The 21102-nt window shown below is 32.9% G+C and overlaps 1 protein-coding gene across 1 annotated transcript; it reads left to right on the forward strand.

Annotated features, from left to right (window-relative positions):
- The first annotated feature begins 5 nt into the window (after positions 1 to 5).
- On the forward strand, positions 6 to 19415 carry LOC133205484 (solute carrier family 35 member F6-like). The gene is made up of 8 exons (XM_061341310.1): positions 6 to 138; positions 4089 to 4158; positions 4838 to 5057; positions 11521 to 11694; positions 12553 to 12663; positions 13126 to 13281; positions 15456 to 15770; positions 17026 to 19415. Exons 1-8 carry the CDS (start codon positions 62 to 64, stop codon positions 17058 to 17060), a joined length of 1158 nt encoding a protein of 385 aa, XP_061197294.1. The 5' UTR covers positions 6 to 61; the 3' UTR covers positions 17061 to 19415.
- Positions 19416 to 21102: the final 1687 nt, after the last annotated feature.

Raw genomic sequence — 21102 nt, forward strand, 5'->3', positions numbered from 1 at the left:
ATGACCCTTTGAAAAGTAAATAATCTTCCTTCTTCGAAGTCTAAAAGTCTGTGTTCTTAATATGGCTTGGACTTACAAACAAATAGTGCTTGCCGTAATGATGGTTGTAACGGGTTCTATAAACACTATTTCAACGAAGTAAGTATCTTAGACTTACTGTCATGATATTTGACATACACATGCACGTGATGTCAACTGGGCTTTCTATTTTCGCTTTACTCGAAAGGCACATATAACATCTTCCTTGTTCGTCCCCGTGTAGTAAAGCATGGTGGAGTAGTTATATAAAGGCTATCCTATCTCCAGTTTGATATTTACACTCAGTGTATGCATTAATTAAGATTGACACGCACTCACGAATGGCAACAAGCGACACTATACCGGTTTTCTGACATTCACCCCCCCCCTCCCCTAGTAAAAAAAAAAACCACAACAGACAATCTCAAAACAAATTAATTGATACTAATATGTTGATGGTGTGACATTTAGGGTGAGAGCAAGTGCGTGTTATTGGATACCTATTCAGTTTTTACTTAGATCCGCCTCTTCAAACCGCACAAAACATTTCAAATGTCACATGACATAGTAGTTGCGAATTTCAGACTTCTCAGCCCAACAACACCTCAGCCCATGAACATTTAAGTCCAAAGACACCTCAGACTGGTCAGCCCTAGATTTAAGACCGGTCGGCCGATGTATAAGACACCTTGGTCCAAGCAAAATTTTATTTATTTAGGACCTAAATATATATTTTCATTTTGAGACTTGAATGAATATATATGTCCCTGCATCTTCGCTAGCCAAGGGTTTCTGATACGCTACTCTCCTCATAAGCCCTTGGCATACGGTGTTAAAAAAAGTTGGGATTTTTTTCTCAAGTTGTGATTGGAGTTGATCGACATCGTTCGACCAATCAGCAATTGTTTTTTTGTAAATGACGATATTTGCATTCGGGATATATCTTGACTCTTTACTATCGGGAATAAAAAACGGCAAGTAAACAACGATCCGTAAGATAGCATGTCATTATGAATAGCTATATGGTGTATCTTAAACTACGTGCAAAATATGTGATTAAGAATCAATACTGAAGATGTAGATTTGCATTTAACACGTTTAAATAACAAATTAACATAACTCAATACCTTCTTGTTAATTATTCTTTAAAAACATTTTGTTAAATACACTTTTTATTTCTGTCGATGACGCAATCTGTGCGTTCCTTTTAATAATCGTGATCACGTGACAAAAACAATCCCGTCTTTTGTCAGCACCGTATGCCAAGGGTTTATGAGGAGAGTAGCGTATCAGAAACCCTTGGCTAGCGAAGATGATGTCCCTGATAAAATATACTGATTTTTAAAAAAGTATCTGAATAAATGATCAAGGTTTTGATTAATTATAAAAGGCCTTTCTTGAGCAAATCACATGAGTCTCAAGTTTTTATCTAAAAAAAAATTTCAGAGAAAATATTTCACTCTTTACTAAAAGTACTAAAAAATAAAAACTTCAGACTGACGATAATTAAGGAAAGGGAAGACAATTAAAGTGCTCATTGTTGAACAAACAAGATGTATGCCGTTCTCATGGTGCTTCCTTTGGAATCTTAAGTGCATGTTATTGGTGACAATGAGGAGTTAATACTTTTGACTTCCATTACTGGAACTCCTCAAATTCGAGGCGCGTTTGTTCATCTGACTGGGACAAGCATGATGTAGCAGATATTACAAAACATGCCGATCCCCAAACCCCCCTCTACTTTTTAAATGTCCCCTGCTATTACAATTCTTAGGGACAACCCTGCCATATATATATATCTTTTCACGGATTATCAACCCATCTCAGATGTTTCAGATCATCAGTGAAATGATGCAAAATGACAGAAGCAATAAGATTCAATTTTTATAAAATAATCATAATTATGGGATAAATTTTTCTATCACAAAATTTTGCATGGGTCAGGTTGTCTTTTCTGTGGGCCTACAAGTCAATAATCTTGGGCCGACCTGTCAGGATCGAGATGTTGTTGGGCCTAGACATCTGTTTACCTGAATTGCATTACCAAAACGAAGTCTGAGAAGTGCAAATTTTTACAAAGAATCAACTAGATTGTCTGCAATATCAATTAAATCAAGGTGAATTTATTCTTTGGTGAACTTTTGTTGTTACAGTGAGAATGTAGTTAACAGCGAGATGCATTTGCGTTGCATTGTAGGTCCAAAGATTACTGAAGAAAAAGAATTCATTTGGATCAATGTGCACAGTCCAAATTTTCAATAACATGCATCTGCTCTCGCCAGGCATTGCTTTAAGTGCTCGCATTGCTGCTTGCTGCACTTGCTATCAAAAGTCACCTGGAACATACAAATTAGTTCACATCTTGTAACACTCTAATAACATTCCTATGGAGTTCACGGCACATATAGGATGGGACAGTACTGCCAGAGAATATAGAATAGGTTGGTTAAACAAGATACTAAATAATATGATATTGGGCAAAAAAAAAAAACCAAGGGCATTGCAAAGTGGAACATCCCCTTGCAAAAGATCACATTGATCTTGATATGAATTATTACTTGCGTAACTTCCGTTTCGCTTAACATACCCACTTGCCCCCCACACAAAAGCGAATTACTTATAAATCCCCTTCAACTTTGTTGCAAGGGGATAAAAATTGAATATAAGGACTTCAATAAACTATTCGAGTGGATGCTATTAAAATAATTTCCAATGAGTTACAGTTTGTACAGATGAACTCAAACAAGTTGTGATCATCTCGACAATTATAAATAAATTTCATACACTCCTGGACTTAGATATGCAGGATGCAAGAAAGAAAGCTCTGAACTAATGGTGAAGATTATTGTATGAAAAGTTATTACATATAATTATGAATTCCATAGGACTTTGCACAATCATAGGTTTACGCAGTACAGTTAAGGTGCGCAATGGAAATATCGACAAATTTTTGTGATTAAAAATGTATTCATGATCAGGATGGTGATTATTTTTAGTCCATTATTTATATCGGACAAATGTAATTATGGTTAATAACTACATATTGAGGACGGTTAGATTTTATATTTAGACTTGTCACATGATGCGGCAGTCACGTGATTTTAGCACATTTACTTGCAGTATTGGGGTCACCTATAAATTTCACTAGTGCAAGGGCATAACCAAGTTAAAATTCGAAGCTTAGTTTATCGATATTTTCAACACACATTGTAGTTTCTGAAAAGTGCTGCGATCCTATATAGATTCTGCTATTTCATTGTTAAAATCGTATTTGTATGACAGCATGCTGTATTTTTTGCCGGTTAACGGCATTAAATATAGATATAATTAAATTATTTTCATGATTTCATCAGGATCGCAGCACTTTTCAGATACCTTAATACTTCTAGAGTTGATTTGTAAAAGCTTACTATGATCCATTGAGTGTATGCCCTTGCACTAGATCGATTTACTAAGACCCTTACATTACCTTCCGATGTACTTGCATACAAATATATGGCAGTATCAATTAAATAGGAAATGTACGGAAAATATATTAATAAAATCGTAAAGAAGACACTGAATCCAGGTTAATGGCCTATGAAATATCTGTAAATAATATTTCATTTGATTATAGAATACATTTTTCGTTGAAAAAATATAACTTGATCCGCCTCTCACTGCATACAAACTGCGTCAAGTTTTACGAAATGACGTCACATTGACAAGTGCATTGCGATCAGTGACTTGTTTATACCTTGTTATGTGGGATTTAACTAACGACAAAACAGCATGTTGAGGTAAGTTTTTATGTAGTTTGATGGTCTCCTACAGTTTAAAATAGCAAATCATTTCATTTTATGGTATTTTTAAGAATTGTTGGTTTTGTATGATGTCATAGTTAATTTTCCCGTACAAATTAGGCTCCGCCCCCTTTCTGTAGCCTTAACTGTGCTGCGTAATTAAATAAGGTTATATATAGACTTGTTCCCTTCCCTTCTGAGGCTTTAGTTTTTGAATTGAACTAACTTGACTGTATTGATTATTATAGTAACTGATTTCTATGAGTCAAATATTATTATCTATAACAGATGGGCAGATAGACAGAGTGCAGTTGGAAGAGATGGAAATAATCACTCATTTGATCATCCATTCCTGCAGGTAATTCCCAACAAAGCACCAATTTCTCATATTGATGTAAAATCACTTATTTTTGTAGGGTCGAATGTTCAAGATTTGAGGAAATATTGTTCTGAGGATTTGATTTCATGGATGAAGAACTGATGAGAGACAAATATGATACTGTAGATTGAAATTTTAACATTTTGTGGAGGTCATGAATTCATGGGTCTCTTCACACCACAAGAATTATACTCCATATTAAAAACAGATTTCTTTGTACGTGTAATTACTGAGCAGTCTTGTGTAGTTTTGCATAAGTCATATCATGTCCCTAGAGAGCAGGATGGGCTATAGTAGGGGTACAGAGATTATATATAATTTACATAAAGACTTCTCTAATGATAACAGACCTTAACATACTCTAGATAAGATTGTTCAAGTAGATTAAAGCAAATCAAAATTGAATCTATGGTAATTTGGTAAAATTTGAACCTACAAGTTCTACTGCACATATCCAAAGGGTGGTGCCTTTTTTTTTTAAGTCAGAGTAAATGTTCAAGTACTAGTCATTATTGCAAAAAAGTTCTTTCAAGTCTGCTTTAGAAGAGAATTACCATTATATGGCCTGCTAGCTTTAATTTCTATAGTGACAAGGAAATTTCTTCTAACCTGTCATTTTATCAAATATGCATGTAAGCTCATATTCTGATTTATTTAGGCAGTTGGGATGTTTTTGGGTGAATTTTCCTGCCTCATAGCATTCCAAATAATAAAGCTGTATCATCGAGTGCGCCATACAGAGCAGGAACAGAATCTGGGAAACCAGGGCTTCAATCCCCTAATCTTCCTGCCTCCTGCGATTTGTGACATGTGTGGGACATCACTAATGTATATCGGACTTAATTTAACCTATGCTTCAAGTTTCCAGATGTTGAGAGGTTTGTAATCCAATTAAAGTTTCCATGCTAGGAATTTAGAGTGATCTGCGATAGAATGATATCTTATTTTGCACCTTAATTGTTTAGATGACTTGATTTCTAAGGCTTTGGGGACAAAAAAAGCATGGTTCCATTTGCTGAAAATAAAAATTGGTTTTCCATGCAATAAGGAGGCCATTAAGATTTTTTTTAAGCTTACCTGAGCAATAAGCTAAAGTAAGCTTTTCTGATCAAAGTTTGATTGGAATTTTTCAGTGCAGATATGTGTGTAAAATTGTATGAGTAATTTTTGTTATAAATTTTCAAGTTCTTGTCCAACCTTCTATGCCAATTGTAACCACACATTTGCATCAAAATTCCTTAGGCTCAAAGGGATCCAAAGTTGTTCAAATGAAGAAAAACAAAGCAAGATGATTACTAATAGAAAAGGCTAAAGAAGGATGGGTCATATTTTAAAATTTTCTTCTCAATCAGTGAGCCAGAAAATGTAATATTTATGTAAAAACCTACAAAGTTTGGGTTCTGATTTGTTCCCTGGGTGTTACGTGGGTTTAAACTGTTTAAGTAGGAATACAGTAAAACATGATTATAGCAAACATGCTTATAGTGGATTCATGCTTACATCAATTTGATTTTCAATCTCTGTGGTTTTAAAATGTATTGTAATCTTAACTGGTATAACAAATTACATTTATAATGAATCAAAATTTGTCATCCCTGGAACTTCTTTATGTTTTACTGTATATGCATGTCCATATGCATGGTTAAAAATCTTCAAAATATTCTGCAAAAGAGCAAGACTAATTAATTAATTAAAAAGCAGTACAAGGTATAGGTTTAACTTGATCCAAATCATAGTATCCTGGGTAAAATCATGGCCCTGATACAAGGTTGTAGCAACAGTAGGATGTTCTGCTGGTGACATACAGATGTAGGAATATAAAATGTGTGCAATGTGAAACAGATGAGCATTGAGGTCCATGGGACTCTTGTTTCTTGTGATAACATTCTTAGTCAATTAATGGTCATTTGCTTTGCAGTTATCTTTTTTCAAAACTTCAAAACTGATTTTATAAAAAAAAAAAAGGAAAGGAAAAAATGAGGGGAATAAATAAGGGGAATAATGAACCCAATTGATAGAAATCATGTTGTATAAATACCAAAAAATAGGCTAAAACAGACCAAAGATTAAACTCAACTGTATGGAAAAAGATAAAGTTTTTTGCCTGAAATCTTAGTGGCTTAAACTGTCTGATATTTTTCCATTATATAGCCAGGAAAAATCTGCATATTAGATATATATTACAAAATAATTACCCCCCCCCCCCCCTCTGAAAAACATTAACAAACAGAAAGACCAAAAACAAATAAACAAAAAAAAAATTCATGGATACCTTTGAAATATTCCAAAAAATGTAAAGGATAAGACACATGATAATTTCATTTATCAAGTAACGGATTAATTAATATAAATGCACATTTCTTGAATTCAAAGTATGGGTAAATTTACTTTGTAAATTATAATCACATATCCTTTCTTTCTCAAAACAAGAATAGCTTAAATTATTAACAAAAATTTCAAACCAACAAAATCCATTGTAAAAGCAGACAATAACTGACATGCAGTGTAAGTGGAAGTTCATTACATATGCTATTTCAATATTCATTATGTGATTAAAATATGTATAGTATCTAGAATTTGTCAGTATCAGGTATTTTGTCTATCATGACATTTTTTAGTGCATTTAATCAGAGGGTAATTTGATTGCTGTAAAGGTCTTGTTCCTCTCTCAGCACAGGCTAGTGCTAGTAATGTGGGGTAAACCAGCACATAGCAAGTACCAAGGAAAAAATCTTGACTTTATAAATTCCTTGAAAAAAAGCTAATATAATTTAAAAAGATCCAGTATTAGGCTTTTGAACTAAATTGCTAGTCTGCTGAACTTGTGTTAGTCTGAACTTAGTAGGAAGACAAATGGGAAACAAATTTACAAATTTCAAGGAGGGAGGTAATGTTTAGTTGAGAGTGTTGGTGTTATTATATTTGTTAGGAAATAAAAAGTTTAACAAATACAAGTGCTAACTTTATGTCAGGTAAGTTGAAAAATAGTTATTTCCTTATAATCTGAAATCGTTTGACCTGCTTGTAGTTTTCCGACAATTTTCCTTCTCAGCACAGACTAGTGCTAATGATAAGATTAAATCAGCACAAAGGAAGTACTGAGGAAGAAAATGTCGTAGGAGTCAAAAACAATTTAATTACTTTCTTATTAACACCTGAAGAGGTTTTTTAATATTGAAGTTTCAATTGTAAACATGCAGAGGTTCAGATAAGAAGAAAATTGTGTGTCTTGCCTTGCACAAGCTAGTGCTAGTGTCAGTGTTAAACCAGCACATAACGAGTCCAAGGAAAGACAACCAGTAAATTATATTCTAAAAACATAAATAAAAGTATATATAGGTAAGAATTTAAAGAAAATAAAATATTTTCTGAAATAAGATTCACAGTAATTTTAATAAGCTTAAGTTTTCCTGAATCAGATCTGGTGACATTAAATTGTTTTGTAATTGACACACCATGTGTAGGTGTTCCATCATCACCTGCACATAAACTGTGCCAAACACAATCCAACAGCTAATTTGATTTATAGACACTTTTTTCCCCCCAGAAAAAGGTATTTTTATAAGAAACTCTTATTTTCTTCTGAAATTTAAGTGGACTTTATTCTACAGCTAGTAAAATATGAAAAAGATAAATAAAATACATGTATTAATAAATAAGACATATTTTTTTAAATTTCATTTTTTTTTTCAATAGAATATTCAGCTCTTACCTTCTCTTTGTTGAGATGTGCTGTGATGACACTGTAGTGGACTGTCTGTATATATTGCAGATTTACCCAGAGAGGTGTCAAAAATCACTCTAATCAGTTCTGATTTTTCCTCTGACACCTCAGTGAATTCAAAAGACAATTTATTTGACCAATTAACTCAGCAATTAGTTGAGACACCCCCAGGTCATGTTGGACATCTGGAGGCACTTTTTTTTTACAGTTAGGTACACAGATCAGGTGTTAATCTGTTAATTGGTGTCTGGAAGAAATTTTTGAGATAATGATGACAGATTAACAGAGATAAGAATATTTAATTAGATTAAAAGTTTTTGATGCCACCTACATTTTCCTGAAGTGAGAAAAAATGAATTCTTGAGAATTTTAGTATAGAAATAAATATAGTAAATGAATTAAAATAAGAATATGAGGGGGAAATGTAATTTGATATTAGGATTTTAAATAATGATAAATATGTTGTTTTTTTTTTACTGTGTATTTTTAATAATGTCTCTAGTTTCTAGCTGTTTTGAAAAAAGGTGTATATAGTAAATAGCACATATATACATCTTCATCATGACACTCGATCAGCAAGGAACAGATACATGTACTTTTGAAAATATGATTTAAATCCATGATGCCTTAAATTTTTTTGCCTTGAGTTCATTTTTTTTTTTACAATTACAAAAATTCAAGATAAATCTCAAATATATTGTTTTGCTAACTTTTTTGAAAAGTGATTTTGGTCTGAATGGATCACACATATTACTAGCTCTTTAAGGTCTATAATGACGTCCCTCGATCTGTTTTAAATTTCATAAACAATTTAAAACATTGCATTCAGAGTAATACTAGGATCAGAAGGGTGGGAGATGTATTGTCTATGATACAACATTGCATTGTTCAAGGTTGTAAAATGGGATATTATTTTATTAAATTTTCCCTTATTTCAAAAAGAAATTAATGGTGTCATTTGGTAATCTCTTCATAGATCTGTATCAGTCTGCCTTGGTTGTTAACACTTGTATATGACAAGATATATGTACTACAGAAAACTTTTCTATATTATATACCCACAGACAGGTTCAGAGGAACTAACAATTTTGATATATGGTCAAAAGCAAAATTATGATTCAAACCCTACCAAACATTATGATTTAATGTTTATGGAGGTTTTTATTGAGGATTTTAGGTACTAGATTATTATAATTAATAATTTCAATTTTGTGTGAAAATAGACATATCTTACCTAGCTGCACCAACCTATCATAAATATTACCATTGAGCTGTTGACCAGACGGCATTTTTTGTTTACAACAGGGTGTTCGATATTGAATGCTTACATTTGGAATGTTTGGGGGCATACTCCTATGCATATTGCAAACTTAGTGTTCAATAAAACACAAAGATATTGAACTCTAAAATTCTCTAGCCTTTTAGTAGTTTTTTTTTCTCTTTCACTACTGTTGATATTTTCATGAGGAGTATAGAAAGAAGCTTAATTGGTAGAACATGTACTAGAACCTGCTTCATATCTCTGCAAAGACTTTTATGAAGTTTAGGAATCCAGTATAGGTATGGAACTCAAATTCAATTTTGGTTGTGGGGAAATATTATAGAAAATATTTAAAACTGACATATGATTTTGAAGAATTTCCTCCTTAGAAAGGGAACTTTAAGTTGGATTACATGTACCACTTGTAGAATAAATCAAAGTTCCTCTAAAATGTAACATTATAATATTGATTGAGCCTTACAAGAAAGACTATGTTGTTATCTGCTTTCACATTTTTATGTAGGTGATAAGTAATTTAGGAATCTTTTATCACATAAAGACATCACACTTTTATGTAGGTGGCACAGTAATTCAGGTATCTATTAATTGACAGACACTGTATTTACGTGTACTACATCAGGTGGAGGATACATGGGTAGAGGAAGACAATGTAGTTTTGGGGGGTAGCTTCAATTGGTCATATGAGGTCAAAGGTCAAGGCTATATATTATGAGCATTGCATGTTTTTGTGAGGCAGTAGCTTTGATATATTTTATACCTAACCGTACATTGTAATCACTACTAAGATAGATAATAGGTAGAGGAAAGCACTCATAGATTTTAAGGCATTCATTCTAAGGTTAAAATTAAATTTGCCTGCCCTATTAGTTTGTACACACAGGGTGGCTTGAAATGTCACACAAGTACATTTTGCATTCACTTCTAGGTGGCATTTTGTGACCTGAGAAATAAAATGACATTTGAAATAAAATAATGATAATAAATTTATTTATATTTATTAAGCTTACCTTGCACCACTAAATTCCACAATAAGCTGATTACAGGGTTTTCAGCACTATGGTATTATGCATGTGTTAACATAATTTTTATATAAAAAAAAATAAAAGTAAAATTATTTGAACTTGATTTAGTTTGAAATTTCAAAAAAGAATGTGTATTAGCACACAAATTATTGGCTCACCTGAGTCACAGGCTGAAGTGAGATGAATTATCTGAATGTGACTGTGTGGCATCCGTTTGTTATATATGTAACTTTTATTAATTCAATTGTATTTTCAGCAGAATCAGTGGGGAAATTTTTATTTTCACCAGAATCACTAGGGAATTTAAATTTTCACACGAATCACTTGGAAATGAAGGGAGATAACTTTAAAATAATGACAAAGGAAAGTTATTAAAATTTTATTTCAGAACTAAAAGGCCAGAAAACTTCTTGAAATGCATTTGAAATAATTTTTTTACAGACATAAAAATAAATTGAAACAATCAAATGCTATATATTGAGCAAGAAACTCTAAATTTTGAAATGAATACCTCTAGGTATAGGATTCATGTCCATTGGGCTAAGCTTGTGATTGCATATACATGTAATATTAAAAATAATATGTGTAGAACACTCAACCTCTCCATTTTCACAAGTTCAATAGGACTAGGGTATTACTAACTTCATCACATGCTGAAATTTGTATTTTATTCTGAACATTTACATATTAAACTTCAAACAGTAAAGCCTCTTTCAACATTGGAAATCATATTCTAAGGATCTATAATTCAACCCCATGGGATGGGGGCTATGTTATATGCTTGTATTGAAAAAGCATATTGCTCACTGTTTATGATTATGTGGAAATTTAAAGACAAAACCAGTCTGTTTAATATTCAATGCTTTCAAAGATTTGTAACACTTTATAGCTTTATTCCATGAAGGTGAAATAGAAATGAATCTCTGAATCATTTTGTCTGTCTGTCCATCCTTCGGAAACTGTTGATCACAATATGTTGTTATACACCTGATTCAAGGGTATTATGATAGAGTCAAGGTCATTTGAAAAAAAAATGGGGAAAATGTCTTTTCCATGGATTCCTAATAAAGAGTCATAAGAAGCCTCCATGTGAAATGATACGGTGTATTGTTAAGGCAGTTTATCTGAAAGAAAGTTTCTGTATGATTCCAAGGTGACTTTAAAGGCCCATGAGCCCTTGAATATTTGTTTGTTGTTGTGGTAGTGGCATTAGTAATTTATGGAATTTGAGAGATTAAAAAGAAATGAATTTCTGAAGATTATTAAAAAAATATGCCACGAGGAATAATGTTCTTAATTTTTATTTCCATCAGGTGCGGTCATCATCTTTACAGCACTCCTCTCAGTGGCTTTCCTTGGCTCAACAATTCGTAAAATGATGTGGGCAGGCATTTTTACTGTCCTGCTTGGTCTGGCAATGGTAGGATTGTCAGATATTTTATTTGGAGATCAGTCTGCACAGACAGACACAAATGGAATCATTGCAGGTAAATCTTCATATTTAAAAGTGTTTTAAAACTATAAGTTTAGCAAAGTTACACAGTGTAATTGATAAATGCAAGCATCCTTGTTATTTATGGACAATTGTTAGTTTTACTTGTCAGGGAGCACAAGAACTAATGCATTAAATTGGTATAGTATCCATTGTCTGTCTATAAACAATTTAATCCGTTTACAGTTTTGGTCCAGTTTCAATAAAGCTTGATATTAAACACAGTACAAAGAGATTCTATTTATTGGTTCTTAATTTTTATAAACAGTGTTTCTGGGATAAATTTTCAAAAATATAATAAGTTTTGAATTCTTTGGAAACTTCTCTACCAGTTTTGGTCAAATTTTAATAAAACTTGGTTCAAATAATGAACACATCAAGATACATAGCTAGGGTTTGAAACACAAGTAGCAGTAGAAACCCAAAGGAAATTTAATTAAGGAATAACTGTCTAATTTTTTGGTTTCATGGTGTGATCAATCGATTGGCTTGTGTGATAATTTGCATAAACGCCGAAGGCTTTTATGCATAAAATTATCATGCAAGCCAATCGATTGATCATCATCATGAAACCAAAAAATCTGACAGTTATTCCTTATATTTACATACTCCTGATTCTGCAAAGTCACGTGCTACAAGCCCTGCTTCTGTCTCTATTTGTCCCGCCCCAAATGTGATTTTGTTTTCACCACGAACCAGTAGATTTATGTAGAAATAAAGTATTTTTTACTATTTGAAATTTTATCTCGGACAAAGACATTGGAAATGTAAATAAATCATGATAAAGACATTTTTTTTATGCATAATCTAATTGTTTCAGATTAATCAGACTTGTATGTTTTTTACTGTACAGGTGATTTGTTGATTATAATGGCCCAGATCATTGTTGCGGTACAAATGGTGTACGAGGAGAAGTTTGTCACTAGATACAGCATTCCAGCCATGCAGGCTGTGGGGTGGGAAGGTAAAACAATCAAGCTTTCACAATTATTTTAAAGTTCAGATTTTTTCTGTAGCCTAGTTCCCCACCTTGAATATTAATATTATGATGCTACACATAATGTGGATCAAAAAGCACTTTGGAATGTACTGTTAGCTGTATACCTGCCAACTTCCCAACTTGTAACCACTCAAGTCAGACACATAATTTGAACATAACCACCTGTCACTATTTTGCGGGAGATATAATGATGTCACTGGGAGGATGATGATGTAATTTTGCTGATGAGACCCAAAGAATGCAGGAGAGTTGGCAGGTCTGCTAACTTAATATACACAAATGAATTACAAAAGTAAATCAAAACTCCTGCATTTAATGATTATACATTTAAATAACATATACATGTACTGCAAAGATTTAGGGAGTATGCAAGAAATACAATAAAACTATCAAAATCTCATTCTTATTTTAATTCTGTATTAACAGGTTTTTTCGGGTTCACTGTTCTTGGACTTTTGAACATTGTATTCTTCTATATTGATGCTGGTGCCTTCAGCAAATTACCAAATCAAAAGTTAGAAGATCCTGTTGATGCTTTTATACAGATTGGAAATAGCTGGATTATTTTACTAGCAACAGTTGGTAAGTGTCATGTTAGGCCTAGATAAATAAATTGTGTGTTTCTGGTTCCCCGACTGACCCTAAAATATAGGAGCTGACCCTAAAAAATTTATTCACCTATATCTTTCCGGAAGTAAACAATTCCAGTTTAGCTATTAAAAATCCTAATCTCTATCACTTCTGTGTATGAGAAAATGCATATCCTATACACATTAAGCAGAAATATTTTGACAGGGATTTCCACAGTAAAAAATGACAGCGTGCTTGCCAATAAAGTGTTAAAATAAAATAAAATATTTTCCCTATCTACCCTATTTTTTCTCAGGTTGGAATAGGAAACACACTATTTATTTATCTTGGCCTTACTATATTTCCTTCATGTCTCTTCAGAAAGAAATAATTCATTTTTTTTCTTGCCCATTGCAAACAAAATTTGAAAAGTTTGTAGGAATAACTCTGTCTTTTTTAAAATCTCTGAACAAAAGTTTCCAAGCCGCAACTTTGTAATTGTGAAACTTTGAAAACTCATACTAGATAGAAAGATTATAGAGGGAGCATCTTGGCCATAACCTAACTTTGGAGAAGTTCAAGGTTAAATTGTGAAATTGTTACATTGGACACATTTGTAGTTTATTCCTATTATAAAATCAAAATCTGTATGCTGTACATGCAGGGTTATTTTTGCCTCATGTTATTATTGCCCTTTCACACTTTCATACAATTTTGCCCCATTTGAAAATCACCCTGACACAGTTGTGTAAAAAGATACTGAAGTTTAATTTGAATTTGCCCTATTTTAAATTCGCCCAATAGCATATAGGGCAAAATTAAAATGAGGACAAAAAGTTACATGTAAACAGTATTGCACTGAAATGATGTAGAAGTCAAATCGTCCAAAATAGAAATGTTCAATGGTATTCAAAATTGCATCACCAAACTGCTTTTATCTGCAAATTTAGTTTCAATGTGTATTTCAGTCTATTGAAATTTTGAGTAAGTCTAAGTCTGTTTCATGATCTCTGGCCAAGGTAAACATACTGGTTATGAAGTGGAGCAGGGTTATTATTTCGTGAGCTGGATCACAGTATCTCTAGATGTATTTTATTACACACCAAAGTCATTCAGGGCAATACTCCATATTAATTAAACCAGAGCAAAGAAATTGTCATGAATAAAAAAGAACAGCATACTTATATGCTGTATTAAAGCTGAACACGACTCGTAAATAGGCATACGCCATTTTCGATATTATATCTACGATACATCAACACCAGGGTATACTCTTCGCATTCGTTACACCTGACTGCTTTATTGTCACGGGTATCGGCGTGGAATGGCGATCCGTGTTTGTGCTGGTTATCTTGCATTACCTTTGTTTACATTTTATTGTAGTTACGTGTATCTGTGTTTGTTTGTATACTGCACTGACCTGTACAACAAAAATTGTAATTTTCTTTTGTATCTTACTTTCCTGCATTAGACGAGGTATTACATTTATATTTGTCGCTACCGAGTGCTGTATAGCATACGTCCGTCTAAACCGGTGTCGACTGATTATTCTGAACAGTGTCCAAGTCAGGCCCTTTATATAGGGGTCCTCAGATATAGCGAGAATCCGAACAAAAATGGCGGACACATTGCTTTTACGAATCATGTTCAGCTTTAATATCCACTGATAGTGTGTTATTACTAACATAAGGTTATGGAGGTGAATGGATTCTGAGCAAGGGAGTTAAAAAAAAATTGCCAAGATCTCTGTCATATGCTTTAGAAATATATGAGAATGATTGTCCTGTCCTTCAAAGATTATTTTTTGCTATATATGTGTCTTTATAAGGTGATAAGGTGTATTGAATACCGGTAATGGACCTGTTGAAAACTTGTATGCACACAATATCTGACTTGTAGTAACCATTTGCTGCCAAAAACAATCATAAATACATTAATTACAAACCATACCTTTTTGTTAATAAATTCTAAATACTTCCATGCAGTTTGTGCATGTAAGCTTCATTGAAAGAGCAGCTTCACTATTTTTTACCAGTTTTTAACAACTTACTGAAAAAAAATCTAGTCAGCATACGTATGCAATTTACAAACCTTGGGTGACTCTGTTTGGAGTCAATCTGCATGAGAAAAGATAGAGCAGCTTGAGGAACTCAGAGTGTATGTAAAATTAAATATTTATTTTATAGGAAATATTGTGAGTATAGCATTCTTCAACTTTGCTGGTATTAGCGTTACAAAGGAACTAAGTGCTACAACACGCATGGTGCTAGACAGCATACGAACTCTTTTCATCTGGATGTTAACACTTTTCTTGGGCTGGCAAGGTTTCCAGGTGCTGCAGTTGATTGGTTTTTTCATTTTATTATCTGGAATGTGTCTATACAACAACATCATCATAGTCCCAATCATACAACATATCCGCGAGAGGCGCGCACAATATCGGAACCTGAGGGATATAGGAGGTGAAAATGACAGACTTATCAATGACCCACCAACAGCAGGTAATACTGAAAAAAAGTAATAAGATGAATGATGGCCCAATAATACTACTACTGAACTAGAAGCCAAATTGAGTTTGGACAAAAAAAAATAATGATTATTAACTAGACTACACTGATACATAATTCTGTAAATTGTTTCTTTTTATTGTTTTATTGATATCATAGTTACTAGAAATGGAACACTTTAGAATACTATGTTAATTTTTTTATCTTATTCAATTTCATTTTCCATTACAAAGTTTCTAACAAGTAAATCTTTATGTCGGACTTGTAATAAACAAGTATTGACTTTTGTTGTGGGTAATATAAAGATTTATCAATCCTAAGAAACATGTTTCTTTCGATTGATTAATCCTTATACTAATTGGTTCTAGGGCTTTCATATTTGTATTCCTTGTGACAAGACCTGTTACCAACATTTTTGACCACATGACCTTAGAGTTTGACCTTATCTTTTGGAAAACTTTTAATTTGGCCATACCTTCTGATCAGATAATGCTAGGGCAACATTTGAAAAACTTTAGCCTTGACCATAAGCTGCCATATAGGGGCATCAGTGTTTCACAAACATATTTTGTTACCAATTTAAAAGCCACAGGCACCTTTATAAAAATATTGAAAAATCACTGGTTTACTGATGAGGCCATTATTATCAATGTGAATTGTGTACAGATTTCTCTCTTTACCCAATCATGACAAGGGGCACATGGTGAATGTGACCAGTCATCAGGGGATTCTTACTTCTCCATGGCACCTGATTCCACCTCTGATGTTTTCAGGGGTTTATGTATGCTCTGCTTGAGTTTGTATTTAATTAGGTTTTTGAGCATGATTACTGATCGGTATCTTCACATTCTGTCAGTCCAAGCAACATTTCCTTTGTCTTACCAGCAGGACCAATGGTTTTCGACAACTCTAATTTCATCCCTGGCTATTTAGGATAACCCATTACGATTATCTTTTTTAACTTCAAACATACTTGTAGGTAAATTAGGATGTAATACATGTGTTGTAAATATCACATTGTTTCTTGATGTTGATCTTCACTTTTGAACAGGTCATTGATTTTAAGGCCATACTTCTTTTACCCCTCTTTGTTGTATATATGGAATTCAGGACTGACCACAGCAACCAAGATTTTATTTCATCATACATTGAAGACTTTGATGTGGCCATATGCTATTTTTAGTGGTTTCTTGAAAACAGTGTATATATATACATATATATATACTTTGTTTTTTTTTCTTTTTTTCAGGAGGAAGTGGTTTCAATGATCCGGCCTCAACCTAACAGTCAGTCAGCCAACAGGAAGTACACTGGAATAGGTTGACCAACATTGACATTTGTACAGTTCTGTGATACTAAACTTTCATATAACATAAATAACAGAGTCTTCCGGTGGGTGCTTAGGACTCGATTCTTTGGCTCTTCATTTGATAGTAAGAGCTAGATTCACTTTTTGCACAGAATACCTTTTCAACAAAACATTAGTTTATCAGTATTTATTTTACATATAGCTGGGGACAATTAAAAAAGATAACTCTTAATAATCTCTTCATAAAGTCAAGAAATGTAAGTGATGTTCAATAGCAATCCCAATACCCTTACCAAGTAAGGCCCTTAGGAAGCCATGTTTTCTTAGTTTTACTATTTGGTCAAAGGCCAATCCTAGTGTTTCTGTTGTTAATCATTTTCCCATCATTTAGAAATCTACAAATTCTTCTGTTCTCTTACTGAATATTTTTATCTTGAAATGATACAGAAATAAACAAACAGGTAAGAATCTTGTAAATTTTTAAAGGATCTCAAGTCAGGGAGGAGATCGAAGGAGGGGACGTAAAAAAAAAAAAAAAAAAAGCACCCTACCAGAATTAACCCACTGTATGGACTTATTCTCATATGCCTGGTATTGCATTGGAGCGACTAATCACAGTAAATTTTAGAAAAAGTTATTGATGTTTATGTACAGTAATGGATATTCCATTTCACATTTTTCAGTTCAAATCGCAATAAGTTTTTCTTAATGATTTATTAATATGTTAGAAAGGAAATGTTTGTCAGGAGATGAATGTTCAATTTATGAGATTTTGACGTCATGGTAAAATAGCAAACCATACTTTCTAAGAGAAGGCAACACTTTTGATAAACATACATGTATACTATAGCTTTTAAAAAATTCACAATTTCATCACTTTAAATTCTGATGAAATAACTTCATAATTGTCACTTTTTCCTTTATAATTAAATAGTTTTTTTTTGTTAACATATTTAATTTGTAAGATGTACATGTATAACTTATTTTGTGTTGTTTTTGGTCGCCTGAGTATTTCAGGAAAGCTGATGTTTATCCATTGTCATTTGTCGTGCATATAAACTTTTCTTGATCTTTTCAACTTTTCAAGAACCACCAAGTAATTTAAACCAAACTTGCCTAGCTTCATCCTTGGTTGATGGAGATTTTATATGATGGCAATGCCCATACAAGTTCACTCTACCGCTTTAGGCGGAAGTCAACCTCTTTTTAACTCCATCTCCCACCTACTGGAAAAAAGTTGCTGCCTGATACTCAGGTGACTGTTATTGCCCATGAGTCTCTGTCTTTTTTTTTTTTTTGAAGCATTAGTGCAATACTGAGCTCAAAAAGCTTGAAAACCTCTTTACAACTTTTATCATACCTCCACAAAGAGTAAATCCAGGGGGGGATGTTTTTTTCCATTATTTCTTTGTTCTGAACTTCTGATATCATAATACAGGTAGAGTTAAAAGCACAGGTATGAAATATTTTTTATTATATATAGTATGTGTATATTTATGTTCTGATTTGTATCACAGTTGAGATGTTTTTATAGTAGAGCCTGTATGGGTTAATGTCTCACAACCTTTTCATTTCTTTAATGCAATCAAGGGACGCACAAAGGGGCCGAGGCCCATTGCTTTTAAGAAATGGAGAAGTATTTTGACCCACTTAAAATCCAATGCTTTCAATTTTTATATTAATTATTATTTGTGTAATATGATATATACATGTTTTAATTAATGTTAAATATACATCTAGATAATTGGTAAATATTTTTTTTTTGCAAAGAAAGTGTTGTGAAGATTTTCGTTATCATTTCAACATTGGAGAGCATCTGTTACCGTTATAGTACCTGCATGGTTTGATACCTAGCTTTGCCACAGTTTTTAAATTAATATGTGAATAATTTTCTAACTCTTGCTAAGTTGTCGCAATAATTAAGCTTAATTAACCCCAGTAGAGGAACAGGAAATAGAAATTGTAGATGATAAAGGAAAGTGCATGAGTTGTCCACGTGGTGAATTATTTGAAACTCTCCATTCAGGAAAAAAAACTCAAACACAAGAGGAATGTAACAAGTGGATTTTAATATTTCTTGAAAGAATATGTATCTGTGTGTACATATGCAAGTATTATATATGATTGTCAGACTGTTGACCTGTATTTGTTAATTTTATTTTATCCAATTGTAAGTACATATACATGTGCACAAAGATGTATAAAACACTTTGAACTTGTTAGTTAGGAGCTATATTCATTTATTTTATTGACAAGAGACATAAACTTGTGAAAGAATGCTTGTTGAGAATGTTGATTATTTTAATTATTAAATACATTAATTTAATTAATTCATGTCCTTTTTTTGTCATTATGCTGTAACAGAGTTAGAAGTGGCTATGCATTGTATATAGTGAGGCCACGCTCCTACTAGCACTAGCTAGTGGGTTAACCCTTTAGCTCAGTCGGTAGAGTGTTGGATTTTAAATCTGAGGTTGTAGGTTCGAGCCACAGTGTGGACACCCCTAGCTAATTGGTCATAATATTATAAAGATGATGGGTTCCCATTTCCCCCTAGCTGTGAAAAACAGGCAATAAATTGGTTTAAAAAAATCTAAGGTCAAAAGGGAACTTAAATTGACTTCTAAACATCTATCAAAATCTTTACATTATTATCACTCCTCAAACAGCAATTCCTTCAATACTTGAGTTATTCTGCTAAGGGTATATGGGAATAAATGCAGTTTCTATGCTTGACTGCCTTGGTACTATAAATTCCACCATGAGTTGGAATATATTAATTTAAGAAATAAGTTTTAAGTGGATGATTCTCTATAGGGTCATTTTCCAGCCTATGATAAATAACATCAAAATCAAAAAATAGATTTCTACTGACAACATTCCAGGTACAAATGGGCCCTGATGGTTTGACGCTCGCTTTGAACTCTTGAGACTCGAGGTTGTTCCCAGTGCTGTGTGAAAAACTAAGGTGTTTAACATGGGTAGTGACTGTTCCTTAAGTGTAAAACTCATGGGTGTTTTGGACAGCACCTTAAAAAAGGAGTACTGTGCCAAATCAAAATTGTGACACTTCATCTAAAGTGGATGATCTCTATCTGGATATAAAATACTAAAATGGCGTAAAGCAACATTCAATTATCAATCACATGTGACCTTTAAGAACCCCCCTTCCCTTGGAATTTAATTTTCTAAGACAGAACTGCTGTTCTCATAGCTAATAATTCAAAAAGGTGTGTGTTCATCCTGACATTCTAAAAGATTGAGTCCCTTCAACACCCAGGTAATACAAAATGCTTGGATCCTATATGTCACTCATCTGAGGGTCCTTCTGAGAGGAAATCTGAGGGTCCTTCTGAAAGGTTGAGGTGAGAAGTCCCATTATGGACTATCCCTTAAAAATCAGTAATTCCCTATCTATAAAACTTTTATATGTTTATGAAAGTTACTTGTTTACCTATAGAAAATAAGATAATAACACAAATAACAAATGTAACTTTCCACTACAACATGGACAGCTTTTATCATTTCAATTACTGACAGATACATGTATAAGGTACTCCTAAGGAATAAATACAAAAATAGATGAACTATAGTTATAAATAATAAAAAAATAAATAAATAACTTATGTGCACCTTATAGTATATAAAATAGTATATTTTCTTTATTTCTAGCAGACAGTTCAATGAGACTTGTCTTCATATGTAATCTCATACCATCCAGTCTTTCCAGTCCTTTGATTTTAGATTGTTTTTTTAGATTTTTAATTCGCTTTTCCTGCAATTATCATAAAAATGGAGCGAAAAATATTTATTTAGATGTCATAACCACCTTTAACCAAGCTCATAATCTGGTAGTCCTTTTTTATGTTTATAAGAAGTTTACATGCATATTTTGGTATTTTTTGGCAAAGATGGTATGACTTGTGTAGCAGTTGCCTAACACACCCACCCTCTTGAGTTTCCCCATTACCCTACTGCTAATACAATGTACAGACCAATAGTACATTACTTTGTGAC

This window comes from Saccostrea echinata, unplaced genomic scaffold (genome assembly GCF_033153115.1).
Source record: "Saccostrea echinata isolate AGI-Se365-2 ecotype Australia unplaced genomic scaffold, CSIRO_AGI_Sech_v1 ptg000054l, whole genome shotgun sequence".
Taxonomy (NCBI): domain Eukaryota; kingdom Metazoa; phylum Mollusca; class Bivalvia; order Ostreida; family Ostreidae; genus Saccostrea; species Saccostrea echinata.

Excerpts from the sequence above, each read along its gene's own strand:
- LOC133205484 (XM_061341310.1), top strand. The coding sequence starts at position 62 with ATGGCTTGGACTTACAAACAAATAGTGCTTGCCGTAATGATGGTTGTA. Across the intron at positions 4,159-4,837 it reads TTGATCATCCATTCCTGCAG|GCAGTTGGGATGTTTTTGGG; the intron begins GTAATTCCCAAC and ends TGATTTATTTAG. Across the intron at positions 5,058-11,520 it reads AAGTTTCCAGATGTTGAGAG|GTGCGGTCATCATCTTTACA; the intron begins GTTTGTAATCCA and ends TATTTCCATCAG.